Source organism: Calonectris borealis, chromosome 26, assembly GCF_964195595.1.
Source record: "Calonectris borealis chromosome 26, bCalBor7.hap1.2, whole genome shotgun sequence".
Lineage (NCBI taxonomy): Eukaryota > Metazoa > Chordata > Aves > Procellariiformes > Procellariidae > Calonectris > Calonectris borealis.
The window spans coordinates 7,941,926-7,961,630 of record NC_134337.1 but is presented as its reverse complement, the minus strand read 5'-3'; the positions used below and the strand labels follow the sequence as shown (position 1 = coordinate 7,961,630).

At 57.7% G+C, this 19,705-nt stretch overlaps 1 protein-coding gene across 1 annotated transcript; it reads left to right on the top strand.

The window, feature by feature from the left end:
- Positions 1 to 2,779: 2,779 nt before the first annotated feature.
- Positions 2,780 to 19,469, top strand: SLC16A1 (solute carrier family 16 member 1). The gene is made up of 5 exons (XM_075174354.1): positions 2,780 to 2,882; positions 12,554 to 12,811; positions 16,049 to 16,192; positions 16,739 to 17,602; positions 17,921 to 19,469. The coding sequence occupies exons 2-5, from the start codon at positions 12,595 to 12,597 to the stop codon at positions 18,196 to 18,198; spliced, it is 1,503 nt and encodes a 500-aa protein (XP_075030455.1). The 5' UTR covers positions 2,780 to 2,882; positions 12,554 to 12,594; the 3' UTR covers positions 18,199 to 19,469.
- The last annotated feature ends 236 nt before the right edge of the window (positions 19,470 to 19,705 follow it).

Sequence of the window (19,705 nt, the reverse complement as noted above, 5' to 3'; positions counted from 1 at the left end):
AGGAGCCCAAGGGTGAGAAGAAGCGTTGACCTAAATGAGAGTAAAGACCACAACTGCAAAGGTTTTCTATGGCGTATTAGTGGCCATTTTGAACATCTTATCAGCAAACACTTTCTTCCTAAGACAGATTATTTTCTAAACAATGACAGAGGCCGTTACACCAACACACCCCTGAACAATGTCGTGCCTTTATCATCTGACAGAGGTAGAACCTGCGTGTTCCCCGAGGACGGCGTTCCGACGCCTTCTCTTCCCCATCTATTGTCATGGGGTTGCTATGATGGGTAAACTCAAAGTCTGGAAGCTCAGTTAAAGGGAAACGTGAATCCAAAAGTTCAGAAAACCTTTTTCCAAAGCCTAGTCAGGAAACTCGAATGGATATCTCAAAAGAACAGACTTTCCCAAGAGATTTCCAATAATTCCTGGATTTAGACTCATGTTGTTACCTCTCTTATCAAGCAGGACATGCGTATTCATGACAGATGAGAGGGTTAGACTTTTACACCTGCTAGAGACATTAATTCCAAGAGAAACCAAAGCTAGTGATTATATTTTAAGATTACTACAGGTCCTTAGTGTTTACAATGGGACACTGAAAACCTGAACTTGAATTGCTCTGCCATGGCCTCTCTTGCACTCTGAAAGACTTTAAACTCGATTAGTGTCCACAACAAATGCAGGCAGTAGCAAGGCTGCAAGGCTGCTTAGAGTTGCTTTTCAAGGACAGCTTTGTTGCCCAATATCCTGAAACAATATCCTGTTTTCCTCACAAGAAAAAAATTCCTAATGGGATTAATATTAAATCCGTCTTTTAAAGGAGACAAAAATGCAGCAGCACAGAACAGGAAGGACTCCTTTCCACCTTCCACGAGATGGAGAAACAGCAGCAGCAGCAGCAGCCTGCCATTCCAGTCCATCGCTGCTCCGGCAGGTCCCTGCTCACCTGAGCTCTGCTGTGCCTGGCCTCTCGTTTTCTGCATTTCTCTAAAACACAGCCGTGCTCGGGGCATTGTACTGCAGCACCAGACAAAGGACACGCTCTCCGGCTGTTGTACTGCTTCATTCGTCCCAGCAGTGCGGGGTCTCCTCAAAGGAAACTGGAAGCCCATGTCGCGGCTGGGATCCCCCCACAGCACTTCCCACCCACAGCCGGCAGCACTTGGCCCAGGCAGTGCAGAGCACTTGATCCTAGTTAGGACGTTAAAGAATGGCAAAGCTAAGTGGCACTTTGAGTTTGATCTAAAATTGCCCTTTTAAATTATTACTCATCTTGTTGTCTAAGCAAAATAGAGTGCAGACCTCTCCCTGCTAAGTCACACAGAAGTACATGTACCAGGAAAACCTCCCACCCACTCGCTCTTTGGTTTACGGTGTCCTGCCTCAGAAGTGGGTGAATGAGTTTGTTGTCGTCCCTGGTCTTCTTTTACCGAGTGCACCTGGTCCATTAAGTGCCTTGACATGCACAGAGCACACCCATAAACACGCTCGCTGCGACGGCGAGGAGCAGTGGTTTCCTTTGATATGAAAGGGCTCGCACCTCCCCTGCAGCTGCTCCGGTCTCCATCTGCGGAGTGTCACTGCTTTTTCCCTTCTTTCCCTCTCTTGGCTCTGAGTTGAACTACACCACACTTCTTTCGGCTCTAAAATAAATTAGAGCATTAGACATGCAACCCAGAAGACAATTAGCGTCATTAGGCTGCCAGAGAGAGCAGCTCAAGAAAAACATTTACAGGTAATCGTCCTTCTGTGCAGTGTTTGGTACAGGTGGGGAATGAAGAGTACTCGATGCATCGGTGCCACAGGCAGTTTTGCATTAGAGCATCAGGAGCTCTGCTTGGGATGCGGACGCGCTTTCAGCAAGGGCCTCTTCCGCACACCGAGGCATTGGGCACACTGAGCCCAGGCCTGTTTTCTCCCGCAAAACTGAATTGCCAGGGGAATGCCAACGGCACCCAGCTCGTCCCCAGCCCTCGGCACCCGGCTGCTTGGGGCACCGAGCAGTAGCCATCTGTAGCAGGGGCTGCACGGGGCTTGCTCCCTCTGAAATAATCACAGCTACACCAGAAACATCCCCCACAGGCAGCGCACGTCACTGCCTTCGTGGAAAAGCAGACTGCCAGCTCAGGCTAGCAACAGTCAGAAATTCTGTGGTGAGTACGTAAAGCACCGCAGTCAGGCAACAGAAGCGCTGATGGTTTTTAATAAAGACACTCGGCAGCGTTTCCACCCAAAGGGAGTCCTGGCGCAGCAGGGCGAGGACCCCCCGGAGCAGGGACGCGGCAGGGCCCGGCAGCGTGAGGAGGGATCCCCGGCCCGGCTGGAGGGCAGGGCGCAGGCGGGACACCCTCTTCCTCGCCCACGGCCACCCACGGGTGGAGCGCCCGCTCAGAGTCACTCTTGCGGGACAAGTTACGAAAAGTCCCCGCGCTGGTGCTGCGCCGTGCGAGGGCCTGGCTGCATCCAGCCCGGCCTCCCGCCCGCGGCCGGCGGAACCGCCCGAAGCCCCGCTCCCCGCCGCCACCGAGGGCCCGTGGACACGCGCGGGACACGCGGCGACCGGGGCCCGCGGCGGCCGGAGCGGCTGGGGCGGCGGCGGCCGCGGGGCGCGCTGCGCTGCCGCCCGCCGCCGCGCTTTCCCCCCGCTGGCCCGGCGAGGCGGTGCGGGCCGGCGCAGGGCGGTACGTGCCGGGGCGCACGGGGGCCCGCGGCGGCGGGAGGGGGCCCGCGGGGGCTGCCGTTGCGGCGCGGGGCGGCGCGCACGTGGCGCGGCGGGGGGCGGCGCTCGGCGGCGGCCCGACCCGCTCTCCGCCCTCCGCGGCCCCTCCGCCCTTATAGCGGCGGGGGCGGGGGCGGCGGCACTCGGCCGGCGGCGGCGCGCGCAGGTAGGGCCCGGCACCGCGGCGGCCCACGTGGCGGGCGGCGGGACGGGACGGGACGGGACGTGGAGGGCGGGCGGGCGGGCGGGGGCGCGGGGTCGAGCCGGGCCGCGGCCCCCGGCTCCGGGAGCTCCAGGCGCTCCGGCGCCCTGTGGCTCCGCGCAGCCCGGGGCCGCCGCTCCCGGCCCGGCATGGGGGTCCCGGGCACGCGGGGCTGCGGCGGGGCCGTGCTGGCGGCGGGTCTCGGCTCCGCACCTGCGGCCGGTCGCGCGTGGGTGCAGCCGGCGCCGCCGCCGGGCTCGGCGGGCCGCGGAGTTCCCTGCTGCCGGGGCGGGCGGCGGGTCTGGCCGGGCCACGTGCCGGTGTCGCCGCTCCGGGCCCGCCGGCGCCCGCAGCCCGGGGGTGCGCGGGGGGGGCCGTGTTTTGTTGCTCCTCTGAGACGGCCACGTGGGTGAGCGTCCCACGCGCGCTCTGGCCGGGGCGACCCCGTTTGCGTGAGAAGTCACTGGGCGCTCAGGTCCCCTCTCCGCCGCCTGGGCCGCCGGCAGCAGCGCCCCGGGGCCGGTCCCGCCGCGGGTAGCGCCGCCCGCCCGTGTCCCGGCGGCCTCCCTCGGCGGGGCGCGGGCCCCGGGCCCCGGGGGGCAGCGGGAGGGCGGGGAGCGGCTGGAGGCCTCGGGCGTCCCAGCTGCCTTCAGGGCTGGGGGTGCCTTGCCCCGCTGGGCTCCTCGGCCCGCCGCCGGGGCCGTTGCCCGGCGACTCTGGCCCCCAGCGCGGCTGGAGGGGGCCCGCGGGGCCGGGGCACGGCTGGCCCGGCTGCTCTTGGCCGCTCTGTCTGCCGGAGGCTTGGCTGGCTTGTTTTTAGGGGCCGCGCGGGAGGGCGCATCCGCACCGTCTTGAGGGAGCCCGATAGCGGTGGGGCGCAGGGGGAAGAGGCGATTAAACCGAGTCTCTGGCACCCGATAAGGGGAGCTCCGGGGCGGCTGCTCCAGCCGAGGTCTCCGGGAGCCGCGTGGGAAGCGTGTCCTGCGAGCGAGGGTGGGTCCGCGATGCCGGGGTGGGAGGGGGCTGTCCGCTTCCCCGCCTGGCAGTGTTGGTGCGGGGCGCTGCTGGAGCCCTCTGCGGCTGCTCGGGGACAACATCGCGATGCCGCTCCCCACGCGAATGCTCGCACTGGCCCTCGCGTGTTTCCTCTTAGCAGGCGCTCGGGAGCTGGCCCTCGGGCGCTTGAAGTCACTTGGGTGGATGAGTCGCTGAAGTCCTGCCAGTGTGGTGATCTGCTGCCGGGGTGGGCGTTTGCAGGGGGGAGGCTGCACCGGAGGAGCCCGTAGGACCGTGCTCGACCGCAGGAGAGGCACCTTTTAGTGCGTGTTTTTGCGTTGCTCCGGGGGGAGGCTGCACGCACCGAGGTCCCCGGCAGCGGCGCGGGTGTGCCGAGGTGTACCCCTGCCCTCGGGGGTGTAGGTAGGCTGTCACCCAGCCGGCGAGGTCTTGCGGTGATGGGCAGCGGGAAGCTGGGGCTGTTGGAGCCGGTGCGGTCTCGCTCTCGGCAACGAGGTGCCGTTTTGAAACGCTCCTGGAGCTGACGGCTCCTGTAGGGCGCTTCCCTGCCCTGCGGCCTTGGGGTCCCGGGACCGCTCTGTGCGAGGCCCGGTGGCCTGTGGCAAGTGTTTGCTAGCGCCAGGGTGAGGTGCTTGGAGAGCCAAGCGGGGCCGGGCGGCAGCCGGGCTCCTGTGGAGGATGAGTGGACCCCAGCAGACGTGCTGCCGGGGCGCTTCACCCAGCGTAGGTGTCCCGGCTCGGGCCGGGGTCCCGCGGGCAAGGGGTGTGCAAACGCGTCGCGAAAGGGTGAGCAGTGCTTGCGGGGTTGGAAGTTGGCTTGAGGAAAGGGAATGAGCGTGAACTGGAGGATCACAAGGAAACGGTGGATAACCTGTAGCTGCAGTGGGCGAGGTGGGATTTGTGTCCTTCCCTGGGACAGCAAATTTCCCGAGTGCTGCACAGCCCCTTCCGCCGGGCTCTCACCCCGCCCTGTGAGGTCGGGCACTTTGCACGAGGGTTACTGATGTTCTTGGCCTTTAAGTTTCTTCTGAGAAAAAAAGATGCGTTATTTTAGTTGCATCACAAGAAACCTGAAATCTGATGATACCGTTTTTGTGCTTTTCTGTGAGCCTTAAACCTTTTTGTGGTGCACAAGCATCCTATTTTCATGCTAAGTGAGGTAATTTAGTGCTGGCTGATTCTCCTGGGTGTCTTTGCTCTGAGTTTTTTTTGGCTGTGTCTAGAAGGAAAGGAGCAGGGCTGAGAAATGGGCCAGTGCACGGAATAGCTGGTGTGTGCTGTGGTGGGGGGGCAGGTTCAGGTTCCAGACATAGAGAAACCCCCAGAGCTCCTGTTCCGGTGGCTTTGTGAGAAGGGGCTTTCTCAACCTTAGACTAATCACTGGGGTGATGGATCTCTTAATTACAAACAAGTGTTTTGCTAGAGTACTGCAAACCTCCCTGCCCCAAAGTCACAGGGGTGCCTGTGCCCCTCCTGGCCCGCAGGGAAGGTGTGAAGCATCCTCCCCTTCCAGGAGCTGGCTCTTGAAAGAGTTGTGAATGGTTGCATATGCTTTCTGTTGCCTCTTATCTCACACAATTGGCCTGATTTATCTGGCAGCTGAGGTGGAAAATACCCAGTGACTTGCACGCTATTATTTTATATGTCCTTTATGAGGAGTTGAAAAGCTGCACGTAGGCTAAGGGAGGTGAGTTGCATCCCATTAAGCACTATAGTGCTAATCTCATTGTTGCACTTTTATGGCTTTTCCTATTTCCTTCTGTGGAATCGGCCTATAACAGTGACTTTAAGAAAGTGGGAGCCTCTCACCAGTGGTGTCTGTATGACTCACTTTCAAATGTGCCCTTAAAGCTGCTGCAGTGTAGTTGTACTGTAGCCAAAGAAAATTCATGTGGGGCTGTAGTTGATTCCTGAAACCGCAGTCACCTGAGTGCTGCTGCGTCGTTGATGAGTCTCCCATCTCCATCCCTGTACTGCCTCGGCCCTGATTTGAGGGCTTTAACGAAGTAATATGGCGGTGCCTGGGAGCAAAGACAGCTCAGACTCTTGCTCTTAGGGAAGAGAGCGGCAGTTACGTTTTGACTGAGATGGCTGTGACTTTCTGGGGTTTTGCAGCCTCCTGCTACCCTGCTCTGCTGTGAAAGCCAGAGTGACCGCGTCCCTGGCTGGCGGTGCGGGTGTCTAATGAAAGAATGCCGATGCTATTCGGTACCACATTTTTCTCATTCTGAGGATTTCCTGGCGGGCATGGGATGTCCCGGGAGCGTTCCCCAGCACTGCTGGTGCAGAGAGGATCGGCTCTGCTCCCTGGCAGAGCACAGCGTGTGCTCGGGGTGGGACTGTGAAACCCTGCACAGGCGCTGAGAGCCCCCCTCCTGAGACTGGGGGCTCGGCTGGCTTGCGGGGGGCTGACAGCCTCTGCTGCGGGAAGCCCTTCCCCTAGGGACGGGGGCATGAGTGGAGTCTGGGGCTGTATCACCAGCAGTGCCTTTGCTCTGTCCCCAGTACCTCTGAGCTGGATGGATGGTACCTTGTACTGTAAGGGCTGCACTTCTTAAGCTTGTGCCTTTTGGATGAGTCCCTTCAAACCTGCCCGTGAAACTCTCCAGCAAAGCTGAGCCTTTCCGCAGCCCTGCAGCTCCCCGCAGTGAAGCGTCGGCAGCGAGATGAACCGTGAGCACAGGGTGGGCAGCTGCCAGCTCCAACTGCCTGGGGATGAGCCGTCCTCTTGTGGGGCTGGTTAGAGGGGGGGCTCCGGGTGCTGCGCCTGGGGTTGAAGCTGATGTGAGCCCAGAGGACACCCATAAGAGCTGCTTCATATAACGTTCTTGTAACCTGCCTGCAAACCCCTCTGGGTCTGCCTGCAGGGTTTTGGGTCAGAGGGCTCCGGGAGAGCCATGGCCAGGCTCTCGTATAGAAATAAGCCAGGCTTTCTGCCTTGGTCTTGTTGAGAGCTTGCTTAAGCTTGACTTCACACTTTCTCGTACCGGTAAGACGCGGTCCTTGCTCAGACAGGCTGAACATCACTGGTGCTAATAACCGGGCACGGCAGCCTGGGATGGGAGCTTGTCTGGTATCTGTCTGGTAGACAGAAATAGCTGCCCGTCCTTCTGTTTGGTTGTTCCCCCGCAAAGTTCCTGATAAACCCTCCCAATGTCCTGCTTCGCGAGGTGGGTCGCACCTTTCACAGCCCATGCACCCGGCTGCTGTGCTGGGAGCCGTCCTTGGGTGGCTGGGGGGCTCCGTCTGACAGAGAGAGCTGTGGTGGGTGTCCAGGGAAGGCCTCTGGCCCTGCCCGGGGAGCGCCGGCCGCTGGCGGGGTGAGTGGGCCGCTCCGTGCCTCTGCAGGCTGGGGCTCGCGCCGGCGGCGGGGCGCAGCTGGGAGCGGGAGGAGGGCAGCTGCCAATGCTGCCTCTGCCAGCGCGGCCGCCGTGCCCCGTGGCGTCTGCCTGTCTGCGTGCCCAGGTTAGCTCACTGGGCTGGCAGACCGGGGCACGTCTGAGGGTGCGCTGGCCGTCCCCGGTGGGGAGAGGCGCTGAGCGGGCCGGGCGGCTTCTGGCAAAAACCTTGAGCTCGCCCGTGCGGGCCGCCGGCCTTGAGCAAACCCTGCCCGTGCTGCTGACCTCGCCTCACCCTGCGAGCAAACGCTGCGGCTGAGCAGGACCTCAATCGACTATTGTCTTGGTGCAGAGCCCTTGCAAGCGTTGGGGAGTCACGTAGGCCATGTGCCGCCAGGTTAAACCCCAGCTATGGGTGCTCGCTGGAATTACAGCTCCATGCTTAATGCTATAAACCCGCTTAAAACTGGTGAAAGTGGTGTCTCATTAGCTCATAACAATCTCTATTTCATCTTGCTTCTGGCCAGAAAAAGGCCAAATTTGAAGCTATAAAGCATTACTGGCTGTAAACAGCTCACGATTGCCAGCATCTCCACTTCCCCAGCAGTAAGTATGAGATCTCAGTTTAGTTTCAGGGACCAGAAGGGATGCTCGGGGTCTGCTGGCTCCCCATGCGGACAAGTGTCCCACAGAGGTGTTCATGGCCCTGTGCTGTCCCACCGCGTGTTGAGCACTGAAAGAGCCTGTTGCTGTGAACTGAGTTTGGGAGGCTGGAGTGGGGAGGGGCACGTGTGTTTAAGACTCTTGTTCGGATAATGCTTCGGGACGGGGCTGGTGGGAACGGGCGCTCGCCAGGCTCCTGGGGAACAGCGTCCCTCTCCTGCATCCCTCCCCTCTGCTGGGGGCTCGAGGCAGGAGCCCCCTTGAGGAGCGGGATCTGGTGCTGCCAGCGAGGGGCAGCTTTGTGCCTGTCCTGCCTGGCCTGGGCGTCTCAGTGTCGGCGTTCGCTGGCCGAAGTCTGGGTCCAGCTGACAAAGGCACGAGGAGCCCACATGGCCATCTTACAGCAGGGTCATCCCTGGGGATCTTGGTGCAGCTGAGATCCCGCTCCAGGCACTGCCGTGTCCATTTCTGGAGCTGGGAGAGCGCAGGAGGAGCAGATGGCCGGGAGCGGAGGCAGCCTGCCTGCAGCAGTGCTGGAATGAGCCACCATGGACTTCACGCCTGCTGAGGAGGAGCGTGCTGGGTGCCTGCAGCGGCACAGGGCAGCCCTGCCAGCCTGCGCGGGCTCCGGGGCAGCGCTGGGCTGCGGGAGCAGAGGCTGGGGCTCTGCTGCCTGCCTGCAGCTGAGCAGGGAAGCCTGCCCTTCTCCAGCCTCAGCTCTGCCAGCGGGTCCCAGTGCCCTGCTCCGTGGGAAAGGTTTTGCAAGCTCACATGGCAGCAAATGCCAGGTGAGCGCATGCCCAGAGTAGGAAAACCTTGAGCTGGAGAGATGTGCGAGGGGAGGCAGAGGTCTCTGGTGCCCGGGCACGGCCCCCTGCGTGGGCGGAGGACGTCCCTCTTCCTCTGACCCTGAAAAGAAGCGGTGTGAGGACACTTTGATAAAGGGTTTGCCCCAGAAATATTTCGTGGCATTTGCAGTGCTTTATAAATGTGAGCCTCTGTCTTTCTGCTCTGGAGTCCTGCCAATCTGGGGCTTTTAAAAGCGCAGCAATTTGCCACATTATGTAACTAAAAGTCTTGAAATCTTCCTGTTCCAGGCCCCTCCGGAGAAGAGCTAACAGTGTTTGTGTGTAGGACCTAGGAGATGGAAAGGGTTTTAGTCTTCTGTGGGATTTGTTTTGAGACGATACAGTCCTCATTGCCTAAGTAGCCTCAATTCGTGCTCTCGCCATTGCTGCACAGAGGAGGGTTGCTGTAGGCTACCCATTCCTGTGGATTAGTCAAGACGTTTACGGGGAGCAGATGCGATACTTGCAGTCATTACTTGGTCTCATCAGTCTTAATTACTGCAAATATGGTTATTTTATTTCCTAATAGGGCAAACTGTAGCTGGCTGCCTGGCAGCTGTGAATTTGATTTCCAAACACGTCTTACACGTTGCAGTTCTTCCAAAACAGAGCTGTAAATGTCATAACTATGTTCTGGGTGTTTTTTTTTTCTTCCTTTTTGCAAAGAGGAGGGAAGCTTTCCAATTGAACTGGCTGCTTTACATGTGCTTTTTTTTTCCTCTCTTGTTTGAAACTACTTCTGTGTGGGGGCAAGGAGGAAATCAGCAAGAAGCCTTAATGCGGTTGAGGGAAGAGCTTTCTAAAACTGGTCTTTCTTAATAAGGATTTTCAATGAGTCAGGGAAAAATGTTGTGGCATGCAGAACTCATCATGTAAACCCTCTGGCATCAGGCTTTGGGAATCTTGTTTCATGGTCTCAAACCTTGTTCAGTTCAAGGTTTTTCACTGTGCCTCAGCAATGCAAGAGAGGTCATGTCTAACCCTCCAAAAGTCTCTTATTTTATAGAGAGATGCTGCCTGAGCACCCGCAGGAGGAGGAATGCGGCTCACGGGGAAAGAACAAATAGATGAACCAAGCCGCAGGAATTTCGGTGCAGTCGAGCTACTTGGGAGCGGTGGAGGAATTAAACCTCTGTGTGTGTCTCAGGAGCAAAAGGGAAAAATCCCCAACATCTCATCAGCATCCCCCAGCTTTTGCTTTGGATAGCTTTTATTGCCAGTAGTTTTAATTAGTGCTAACAAGTAGATTATATTCCTTGCTGGTAGTTTTTATTGCCAACACCTGGTAGTCTCATCTTTTAAAAACGTTTCAGACAAATCAGTGTAGTTAGCTGATGCTTTAAAGTTCACTGAATGCTGTTGAAAGCTCAGTATGACTCAAAGCAAGATGTGGCTGGAAACTCCCGTGTGCAGCCCGTGTGGGGAGGTAATGTTAAGCAAAACCCAATGTTGATACCAGCTTTTCAGAAGGAGCATGACGGGTGGGTGGGCTGCTCCCCATACCGAGAGGCCAAAGGTACGTGGTGAGCCTCTGCAGAGCCTGGCACTTCCCTCCCCGACTGCCGGTGCCGGGCTGGTGCCCGTGGCATATGCTGGCTCCGGGCTCTACCGCGGGGGGCTGCCTGCAGCCAGACCCTGCCGGCGTGGGCTCGGCCCGCTGTCGAACGGGCTGCTCAGCGCGGTTGCGGTCCCCAGGGTCTGAGAGAGGAAATCAGCTCCTCTGGCTCCTGGGCATAGTTCAGCCGCAGACGTGCCCGGGGCAGCGTCTTGTAAATGATTCCTTTGTTGGAGCGGTGGGGTGGCTCGGATCTGCTCGTGATGGTCATGTGTCGCACTGGCCGGGATGCAGGAAAATACCCTGCCAGCGAAAAATCAGTGTCTGGGTCGGGCTAAACCAGTCTTAGCGGCTTACAGAAACCGGCCTCCTGTGCTTCGCTTCCTCTTGCCCTGTGTGGGTCCAAGGCATCACCTGAGCACGTCTGGGTGTCGGGTGGCTCTGGCAAACCCGGTGCTGTATCGGGTAACTTTGCCTGTGCCTCCGGTGCCAGGTAGGAGCAGGGGCTCCCCGTGGCTCGGGGCTGCCGGCTGCGCTGCAGCCGGGCTGGCTGCATCCCGGCCTTGGATGTGCACCGAAGTGACACGGAGTGAGTGAAAACAAGGCGGGCACCCACGGTACTGCGTGGTGTGCTGAGGGCACAAGGGGACGTGCCAGGTAGATGCTGGCATGTCAGCAGCTGTGGATGAGATAGTAATTGCCGTGGGCCTGAACGGATGTGTGCTATAAATAGGAGGTTGTGCCTCTGAGCCAGCACGCTGCTTTGAAGTTGTTGCTGCGCCTGGTGTGACCTGGGAGAGCTCTGGAGAAAGCTCTTCAGCTCGAAGGTGGCTTTTTCTTCAAGTGGAAACTGAGCAGCAGAGCCGAGAACTGCAGAGCGAGGGGTGGGCTCTGGCAAAGGAGCCTCATGTCCCCCGCTTGGCTGATGGTGCTTTATATGGGCGGGGGGGGGTCTCTGGCTGCAAGGCCGGGGAGGGCCACGGGGTGTCAGAAAGCGTCTTCTAAAATCCACAGCGGCACACAGGAGTTCTGGGGACTATAGCGATTCCTGTTGCTTTGCATATTGTAAACCACGTTTGCGAGCAGCTGCTCTGGTTGCGTTTCCTTCCTGGGACGGCTTGTGCTGCTCTCTGCTGCCTGAAGCAGCCTTATTTTTTGAGTAACCACAGCTCCGGGGTGATCCAGCCATGCAGCAGCTGCAGCACGGGGAAGGCGTGAGCAGCCCGACCCTGCTGGTCTTCACATCGCTCCAAATCAGCCTCTCCCTGCTCGGCTTCTCTAAGGGGATTCCACACTTCAGCAAGCCTGGATGACATTTCCCCATTTATTTTGTTTTCTAATCCTTTCTGGTTTTGAGCTTTTAAGGTGAATTGTTTTTATGCTTGGGTGCTTTCGTGAAACCCGCTGTGGCCTTTTCCGTAGGGGAGGAGGGATTGGCCGCAGCTGGGTCGGGGGTGCCCTGCTGGGGCGAAGCCCCTGGGGAGCCGGGGCTGCTCGGGGTGGACCCACCTCCCCGCCCTGGGCAGCGCTGGCAGCGTGGGAGCCTTCCCCGGTCACCGCTCAGGCTAAGTTTAGCTGCAGCCCGTGATCTTCAGGGCTGGCCTGTGCTGTGACACCTGCCTGTCTGCTCTTTCGTCACAGAAATGGAGGTGTCCTGGCTCGTGCTTCCCCTGGTGTGTCTGCATTTAATAACCTGGGTGTGCTGCTCCTGCTCCGGGTGGCCTGGGGCTTCCCGAGGGGTGGCGGTGCGCGGGGGCGGTGCTGGAATGGCACTCCTGGAGAAGCTCTGCCCCAGGCAGGCAGCCCCCACCAGACTGGCCGCTGCCCTGCTCAGCCCTCCGCAGGTCCAGCCCCGTGCTGCCGGTATCCCTGCCTGCTTCACCGCCGTGCCCCGGCTGCTCCTGGCAAGGACACTGCCTGCCCTTTTCAGCTTAGGACAGGGTATCATGTCTTGAATTTGTTGCTTATAAATACCTGCTGGCCAGGGCTCTTAAAGGCCAGCTGCAATCTGAGCATGTGTTTTGGGATGGCCTTATGAGGCCAGCGTGCTGGCGAGCCCTGAGTGCTCGTCTCTCGGATCAGCTCTCCCGGAGGTGGTCCCCGGCGCTGGTGCTGTGCCAGCCTTGCGAGCAGGGCTTGAGCCGTGCCGTTGCATGCCAGGGAGCGGGGATGCAGCTGTCTACTTTTAGCTGAGGCAATATTTATCTTTTGCAGATCTTTGAACCCCAACTGAGTCATCGCCAACTTGGTTCAAGATGCCACCGGCCATCGGAGGTCCTGTGGGATACACTCCTCCTGAAGGAGGATGGGGATGGGCTGTGGTCATCGGAGCCTTCATCTCCATTGGGTTTTCCTATGCCTTCCCCAAATCCATCACTGTGTTCTTCAAAGAGATTGAGGTCATCTTCAATGCATCCAGCAGCAAAGTCTCATGGATCTCTTCCATCATGCTGGCTGTTATGTATGCAGGAGGTAAGTGGACTGGAGGCTGCAGTACACATGCTCATGCATTGCAGTACAGGACGCAGCTCTCCTGCTGGGTCTGATTCACACCTTGCTTTAGTGACAACAACCAAAACTTTGCTAAAAGTTAGAATTCTCTCCGTATGTGAGAGCAAAACTTCCCTTAGTGAGTTTGCTTGAAGGAGGTTGCTCAAAAAGTTCTATTTAATACCCAGAATGCAAAAACCGGGTTAATCTGTCCTCCTCTGCAAAGCTGTAAGTAAGATCTTTCCGGGGAATTACAACTTGTGTAATTCTGCCCTTGTCCTTGTTACAGTGTGCTGCGGACGCTGTGTCTGCTTCCAGCACCCGTCCGAAGGCCGGGGAGCTGCTGTGCCACACATAGGAGCCCCGCTCACGGGGTCTCTTTCTTTTAGATAAGACATAGATTTTTTTTTCTTTTATTATTTTTTTTAATCCAGCAAACAGTGGCTGTATCTAGGGATCTGTCCCCAGTTTCTGGAGAGCGCTGATAGCTCAGCTGTGCTCTGGAGTGCACTGAAACCTGGCGCTGCCTGTTCTTCCTCACTGGTGCTGAGCAGTGCCGTAGGCAGCTTGTGTTGTTTGAGGGTGGCAGTGTGCACTGGGAGTACAGAGACATGAGCAGAATAAAGCAAAACTACTTAAACTGAAGCAGCTCCCCTCCCCCATCCTTCAGAAACTGCTTCTTGGAGTCTTAATCCCCAAGCTGTGTGCTTTATGCTTGTCTTTAACTGACGAGGAGCAGGCAGAGCGCTCCCCACGGGGCGATGTGCTCCTGGCCCTCGCCAGTGTCTCGTACCCGCCTGCAAACGCAGCTTTGCACTGGGTTGCTCGGCTGAAAGAAACTCTTATTGGGAGCTGCTGTTTTGTCCACTTCAGGCAAATCGGAGCTTGTACCACTGCCATTCCCAGCTGGCAAACTGCCCGCGTCCTCGTTGCATTTGTGCATCGAAAGGAGCTGACGCCAGCGCCCGGCTAAGCACGAGGCTTTTCCTTTGGGGGAACAGGCTCTGCTTTGTCCTCGCTCAGCTAGCGAAGCGACCAGCACATTTCCCTGCTCCAATGTTATAACAAGCTTGTAAACCGTGTAACTGCCTTAATGAGACTCAATCTGGGCCATTCCTCCTCTCCTAATAGCTCAGAGCTGGTTCCTCTGGGTGCCCCGAGGACAGCACTGCCTGGAGCTGCCTGGCAGCTGGGATGAGAGCTCCCTCCTCCAGTCCTGGGGTTGTCCCCCTGTCGCCCTCCCTCCACCCTGACACGGTCTCTCCCCCTCTCCTTGAACTGTTGCCATTAAATTCCAGCAGCTTGCTGATCTTGAACCACTTGCCCATAAGCTGGTGGCAGGGATGCCGAAGGTACCCCGGACCTGCCCAGGTGCATCCCCCGGCTGCCGGAGCACAGGAACATGCTGCTGCCCCACTCACTCGTTCCAGGGCTCCTGCAGCCTGAGCCCCAGACCTTTTGCAGGGCCTGAACTGTGGTGGAACGGTCACAGCGTGCGTCCTATTCTCCCCATCCCCAGGGCACCTTCCTGCATGCTTGCTTGGAGGTAGCATGAAAGAAAGTAGCTCATGCTGTGGCAAAATGTCCTGGGCTGATGGTATCTTGCAGAGCTGGGGTAGCTCCTGTCCTCGGCAGGGCTGGAGGTGGTGGAGCAGCATGTCCTGCAGCCCCACGCAGCCGCCCCGTGCAGTCACCATCAGGGTATGTGGATGTAATGATGTCAGGTGCCCCTTTCTCAGCTCCATATTAGGATTGGGGAGGACTCTGGTTCCATTACTTACACTTTTTTCACAGGGTGAATAATAAAAATAGATCGGCTAACATTTGGTCAGAAATGCTTCATGTGAATCTAGGAGTGGGTGTGAAGTCTTCTTTTTTTTCTTCTAATTAAAAAAAAAAAGGGGGAATTGCCACCAGGGTTCACGGTGCTGCTCAACTGGGCAGCTTCCTGCTAGCTGCCCTTGGAGCTTGCTGCTCTGGGCTGGATTTCCTGGAGGAAAGGCCGCTGCTGCCTTTAGACTCTGTCCAGGGGCATCACGTTTGCTGAGTTCAAGGTACAGGTTTTGCAAAGTGCTGAGTGCTCTGTGGGAAGCGTGTGGGGCTTGGGGTGATGTGGTAGCCCCCGGGTGCTGCTGCCACCTTTCACAGGACCAGGGCCATGGCCCCTTCCCAACTGCCAGTGGCATCAGGTCAGAGCTGCTGTCGTGGGCTGCTCTGGCTGGCAAGGAGGCACCACGCCAGCTGCGGAGAGCGGGATGCCGCGGGGCTGGGGGCGGCAGGGCTTCTGTAACCTTCTCCAGGCTTTGTTTAAACTGGGCAAAAAGGTCAAGTAGCTTCTGAGGATCCATGAATAACATGTTGACAACCTTGCTATCTGTTAATGGCAAAACTAGGTCTGTTAATATTCAATGGATGTTCATTCAGTTTATTTAAATACATTTCTAGTATCTGTAGAGCATGCTTTGCAGTATCTAATCACTGTTTGCTTTGGATTAAAGCTCCTGATAATGAAGCACTTAAAAGGTGGGTGTGCAGAGCAATTGGGCTCTTCCTACCATAGGGGTAGCAGTGAAAATAGAAGCACCCCTTCTCCCTGGGGCGGCACGGTGCCGCTCCTCCTGCGAGCCCTCGGGGAGCTTCGCCTGCACCCATCGAAGCTGTTTCTTCACAGCTTTGTCTGGTCTCCATCAGAAACCTCTCACTGGAGATGGGCAGTTGCTGTACACTTGCTCTGCTGCCGAGACCCCAGCCCGCGGTGGGCAGACGGGTGGCCGTGGGCAGGGCAGAGCCCCCAGCCCAGAGCAGAGCACTGTGTTGCTGGTGGCTGCACCCTGTCCCAAACCCCTGTCCCTGGGGGGCGGCTGGTGCCCCGGCAGCTCCTGGCTTAGCCCACAGAAGGCAGCTTGCTCAGAGAAGTCGCAGGTTTCTGCAGCCATTAACAGCCTCTGGCGCTTGGCAGAAGCCACAGCGTGCTGGCACTGCCCGGAGGCTCACTTATCCAGCTGGGATCCTGCGTGTGCTCTAAACCAAATGTCACTCTTATCTCCAGCTGTCTCTGAACCTCCTGTCCTTTCCCCTTACCCCAATTCCCTCGCTGGGTGAAGTGTCACTGTGCGAAAGCTGGAAGCCTGTGGCAATAAACCTCCTGTGTGCTTGCGTGCATCTGTCTTGTCTCTCATGCAACGGTAACTCATCTCTGGGCATCCTTCGACTTCCTAGGTCCCATCAGCAGCATCCTGGTGAACAAATACGGCAGCCGGCCCATCATGATCGCTGGTGGCTGCCTCTCCGGGTGCGGGCTGATTGCAGCCTCTTTCTGCAACACGGTGGAGGAGCTCTACTTCTGCGTTGGGGTCGTAGGAGGTAAGTGATGGCTCTGCCCTAACGGGGCTGCAGCGGAGGTAAGTCCTCTCCTGAGGCAGCAAGAGGAGCAACTCAAACCCAGTAATTATTAGGGAATGATTATGATGAATTTGCATAAATCCTGATTCCTGTTAGATAATCTGATAAGAGATGGCCCCAGTGACATAACGTGGGGAGACAGCACTAGTTACTGTACACGGGACTAGTATTTGGTACTAGAATAGAGAGCATCCGTTGTTCCTGCCCTGGGTTAGGGTTGTGCCCCGCCAGTCAACGTAAGGTTTGTCACAAGCCGGGGCAGTTCTCCCCTTCCAGCTCCCGAATTCCTGTGAGCGCCTTCGCTGCTGCCCTGGCACCTCCTCCCAAGTCGGCAGCGGGGGCCGAGTGCTGCATGCGCAATCGGGAAGTTAATACAGCCAAAACGGAGGTGTGAAACCCCCAGAACTGAAACCCCGCTCTCCCGCTCGTCCCAGCAGCCCTTCTGCTGGTGCTGCTGGCTTGTGGGGGTGGTCGAGCTCTAAGCCCCTCGTCTCTCCTCTCCTTCAGGCCTTGGACTCGCGTTTAACTTGAACCCAGCCTTAACCATGATCGGCAAGTACTTCTTCAAGAAGCGTCCCCTGGCTAACGGGCTGGCGATGGCAGGCAGCCCCGTGTTCCTCTCCACCCTGGCGCCCGTGAACCAACTCTTCTTTGGCATATTTGGCTGGCGCGGCAGCTTCCTCATCCTTGGTGGTCTCTTGCTGAACTGCTGTGTCGCCGGATCCCTGATGCGGCCCATAGGCCCCAAGCCGGATCAGCTGAAGAAAGAGGCCACTAAGGAGGTGCTGCAGGAAGCTGGGAAGATGGTGAGAAAAGGTGGCGGTGACACCAGCACAGACCTCATCGGTGGGAAGACCAAGAAACAGAAGAGCACATTTTTCCAGACGATCAACAAGTTCTTGGACCTGTCCCTGTTCACGCACAGGGGCTTCCTGCTCTATTTGTCGGGCAACGTGATCATGTTCTTCGGGCTGTTCACTCCCTTGGTCTTCCTCAGCAATTATGCGAAGAGCAAGAAAATTGCTAATGAGTCTGCAGCCTTCCTGCTCTCCATCCTGGCCTTCGTAGACATGGTGGCCAGACCTTCCATGGGACTGGTGGCAAACACCAAGTGGATCAGACCCAGAGTCCAGTACTTCTTTGCCATCTCTGTGATTTACAACGGGGTGTGCCACCTCTTGGCCCCCATGTCCACCACCTATGCCGGCTTCTGCATTTATGCTGGCTTCTTTGGCTTTGCCTTCGGCTGGCTGAGCTCAGTCCTGTTTGAGACCCTCATGGACCTGGTGGGAGCGCAGCGGTTCTCCAGCGCCGTCGGCCTCGTGACCATTGTGGAGTGCTGCCCCGTGCTTCTGGGACCCCCTCTGCTGGGTAGGTCTGCTGTGCCCGGGGGGCTCTCCCCGTCCTGCCCGGCCTCGCTGAGCGGTGGTGGGTCCCCCGAGCTGTGGGCAGCCCTCAGCACTGGGGCAGGGGCGAGGGGGGCGAGCACCGGCCCTGAGGCCGCCCCAGCATCTGAGGGATGGCCGAGGAAGTGGGGGCTGAGCCCTGGTGCAGGGTGAGGGAGCAGGGGCCGGCGGAATAAAGGCCTGAAGCTGAGGGTGATGGGCTTAGGCTGCTCTTGGCAACATTTCCACAACCTGGAGCAGTTCTGGGGGTATCTTGCTAAGCTGTCTCCTCTCTGTCCCTCAGGGAAACTCAACGACATGTACGGTGACTACAAGTACACGTACTGGGCCTGCGGGGTCATCCTCATAGTCTCTGGGATCTACCTCTTCATCGGGATGGGCATCAACTACCGCCTGGTGGCAAAGGAGCAGAAGGCGGAGGAGAAGGCGAGGAACGAAGGGAAGGAGGAGGAGACCAACGTCGACGAGGCTGAGAAGCAGAAAGAGGCAAACAACGACGTGGCCCCCTCGCCTCAGAAGAGCGCGGAGGATGGTGTCAAAGAGGAGGAGAGCCACATGTGAGGGACTGGTCTCAATCCCGGAGTGGCGGGGAAGCGCTGCCGCCCTGGCGCGGCGGCTGGGGCAGTGCTCCGCTGGCGCTGGGCGGCCGTGAGAAGTGTTTAAACCAGGTGTTCATTTTTAACCAGGCTCTGAACTGTCTTTCCATCTGTGTTCAACAAAGGTAACAGGGCTACACACGCAGTATCCTCGTGTGTCGGGGGGCAGGGGGGCTTTTTATAGTCTGGCTTTTTAACAGTAACATGAATGTACTAATACGTGCCTTACAGTCTTCATATCTAGCTGAATCTGGACGAGCCTTAACTCTAAACCGTGCTTTAGCTCTGTATTCTGCTCGGGGTGGGAGTGTGTGTGTATGTGTGTGTTTTGGGGAGTCTTGTTAAAAAGCCATAAAAACCAGGATACTGGATTTGTTGAAGCACGATGGGCTTCAGGGCCGGCCCCGGATGAATACTGCTTCACACGCTTCTTACCGCAGGCCCTCCGCAGAGGGGGAGATGCAGGCACGGGACAGGGTGGTTTTTGGCTTCCGTGCCGGGTGCCTCCTGGCTCTGTAGGTGGTCTTTAGGTATGTTTTGAAAACACTTTAGCTACTGTAGTTCTTTAAAATCCCTCTTCTGTAGTTGTGCTCTCATGGGATATTCAGGTTGGAGAAGGATGTCTGCAGTTCAGGTTGGGCAGCGTCATCCGCTCCGGGGCTGTGGCAGCCCCCGTGCGCCCGGCCCCTGCAGCCGAGCCCTCCGAGGGGAGGGCTGGGGTCCCCCCCGACTCTGCCCTGGCACTGCCTCTTCTCAGCCCGACCTGGGTGATGTGAAACGGGTGTGAACGCGGGGGCTCGGCTGGCGGTGCCAGGTCAGGGTGCCGGCCTCGGTCCCCCCGCGGGGCGGGTTTCCACCAGAGCATCCCTGCGCTGACCAATCCTACCCGGACGGGTTTTGCGGGTGCCTGACCCTGGGCAGAGCAGTGGGGCGGGTGGAGATGGTACATCCCTGAGACAGGCCTTCTGCTTTTGCTCTTTTATCTCTTAGAGAAACCTCTTTTACTTGCTTCTGTTCAACCGAGATCTTAAGGCGGGGGATGCCTAGCTACTCACATCTAGGACACGAAGGGGGGAGGAAAGAATTTGTACGTATTTATTTTTTATTTTTTAGTGCTGGAAAATATCTCAACGTACGTGGAGCAGGTTAATGGCTCTCAAGTTCTAGTAAATGTTGATCAGAGTAAGAGGCTGAGGTTTGTTTTTTTTCAAATAAACTTGTTTTTTTTACAATTTACCCATCAAATGTTGAACTTCTTTCCTAGAATCGCACTTCTGTGTGCCAGATGACATGTATTTTGGGTCAGTTTTGGGGAGAGGTGAGTGGGGCTGTGGCAGAGTCTGGGTCTCCACTCACCGCTCCAGCACCCCAAGGCTCCTGCTGAGCAGGTCCCACTGACTTTGGAAGCTGCGCCGTGTCAGGATGCCCCTTCCCTGCCTCTTCTCACCTCCTCAACTGCAAGAGGCAGTTTT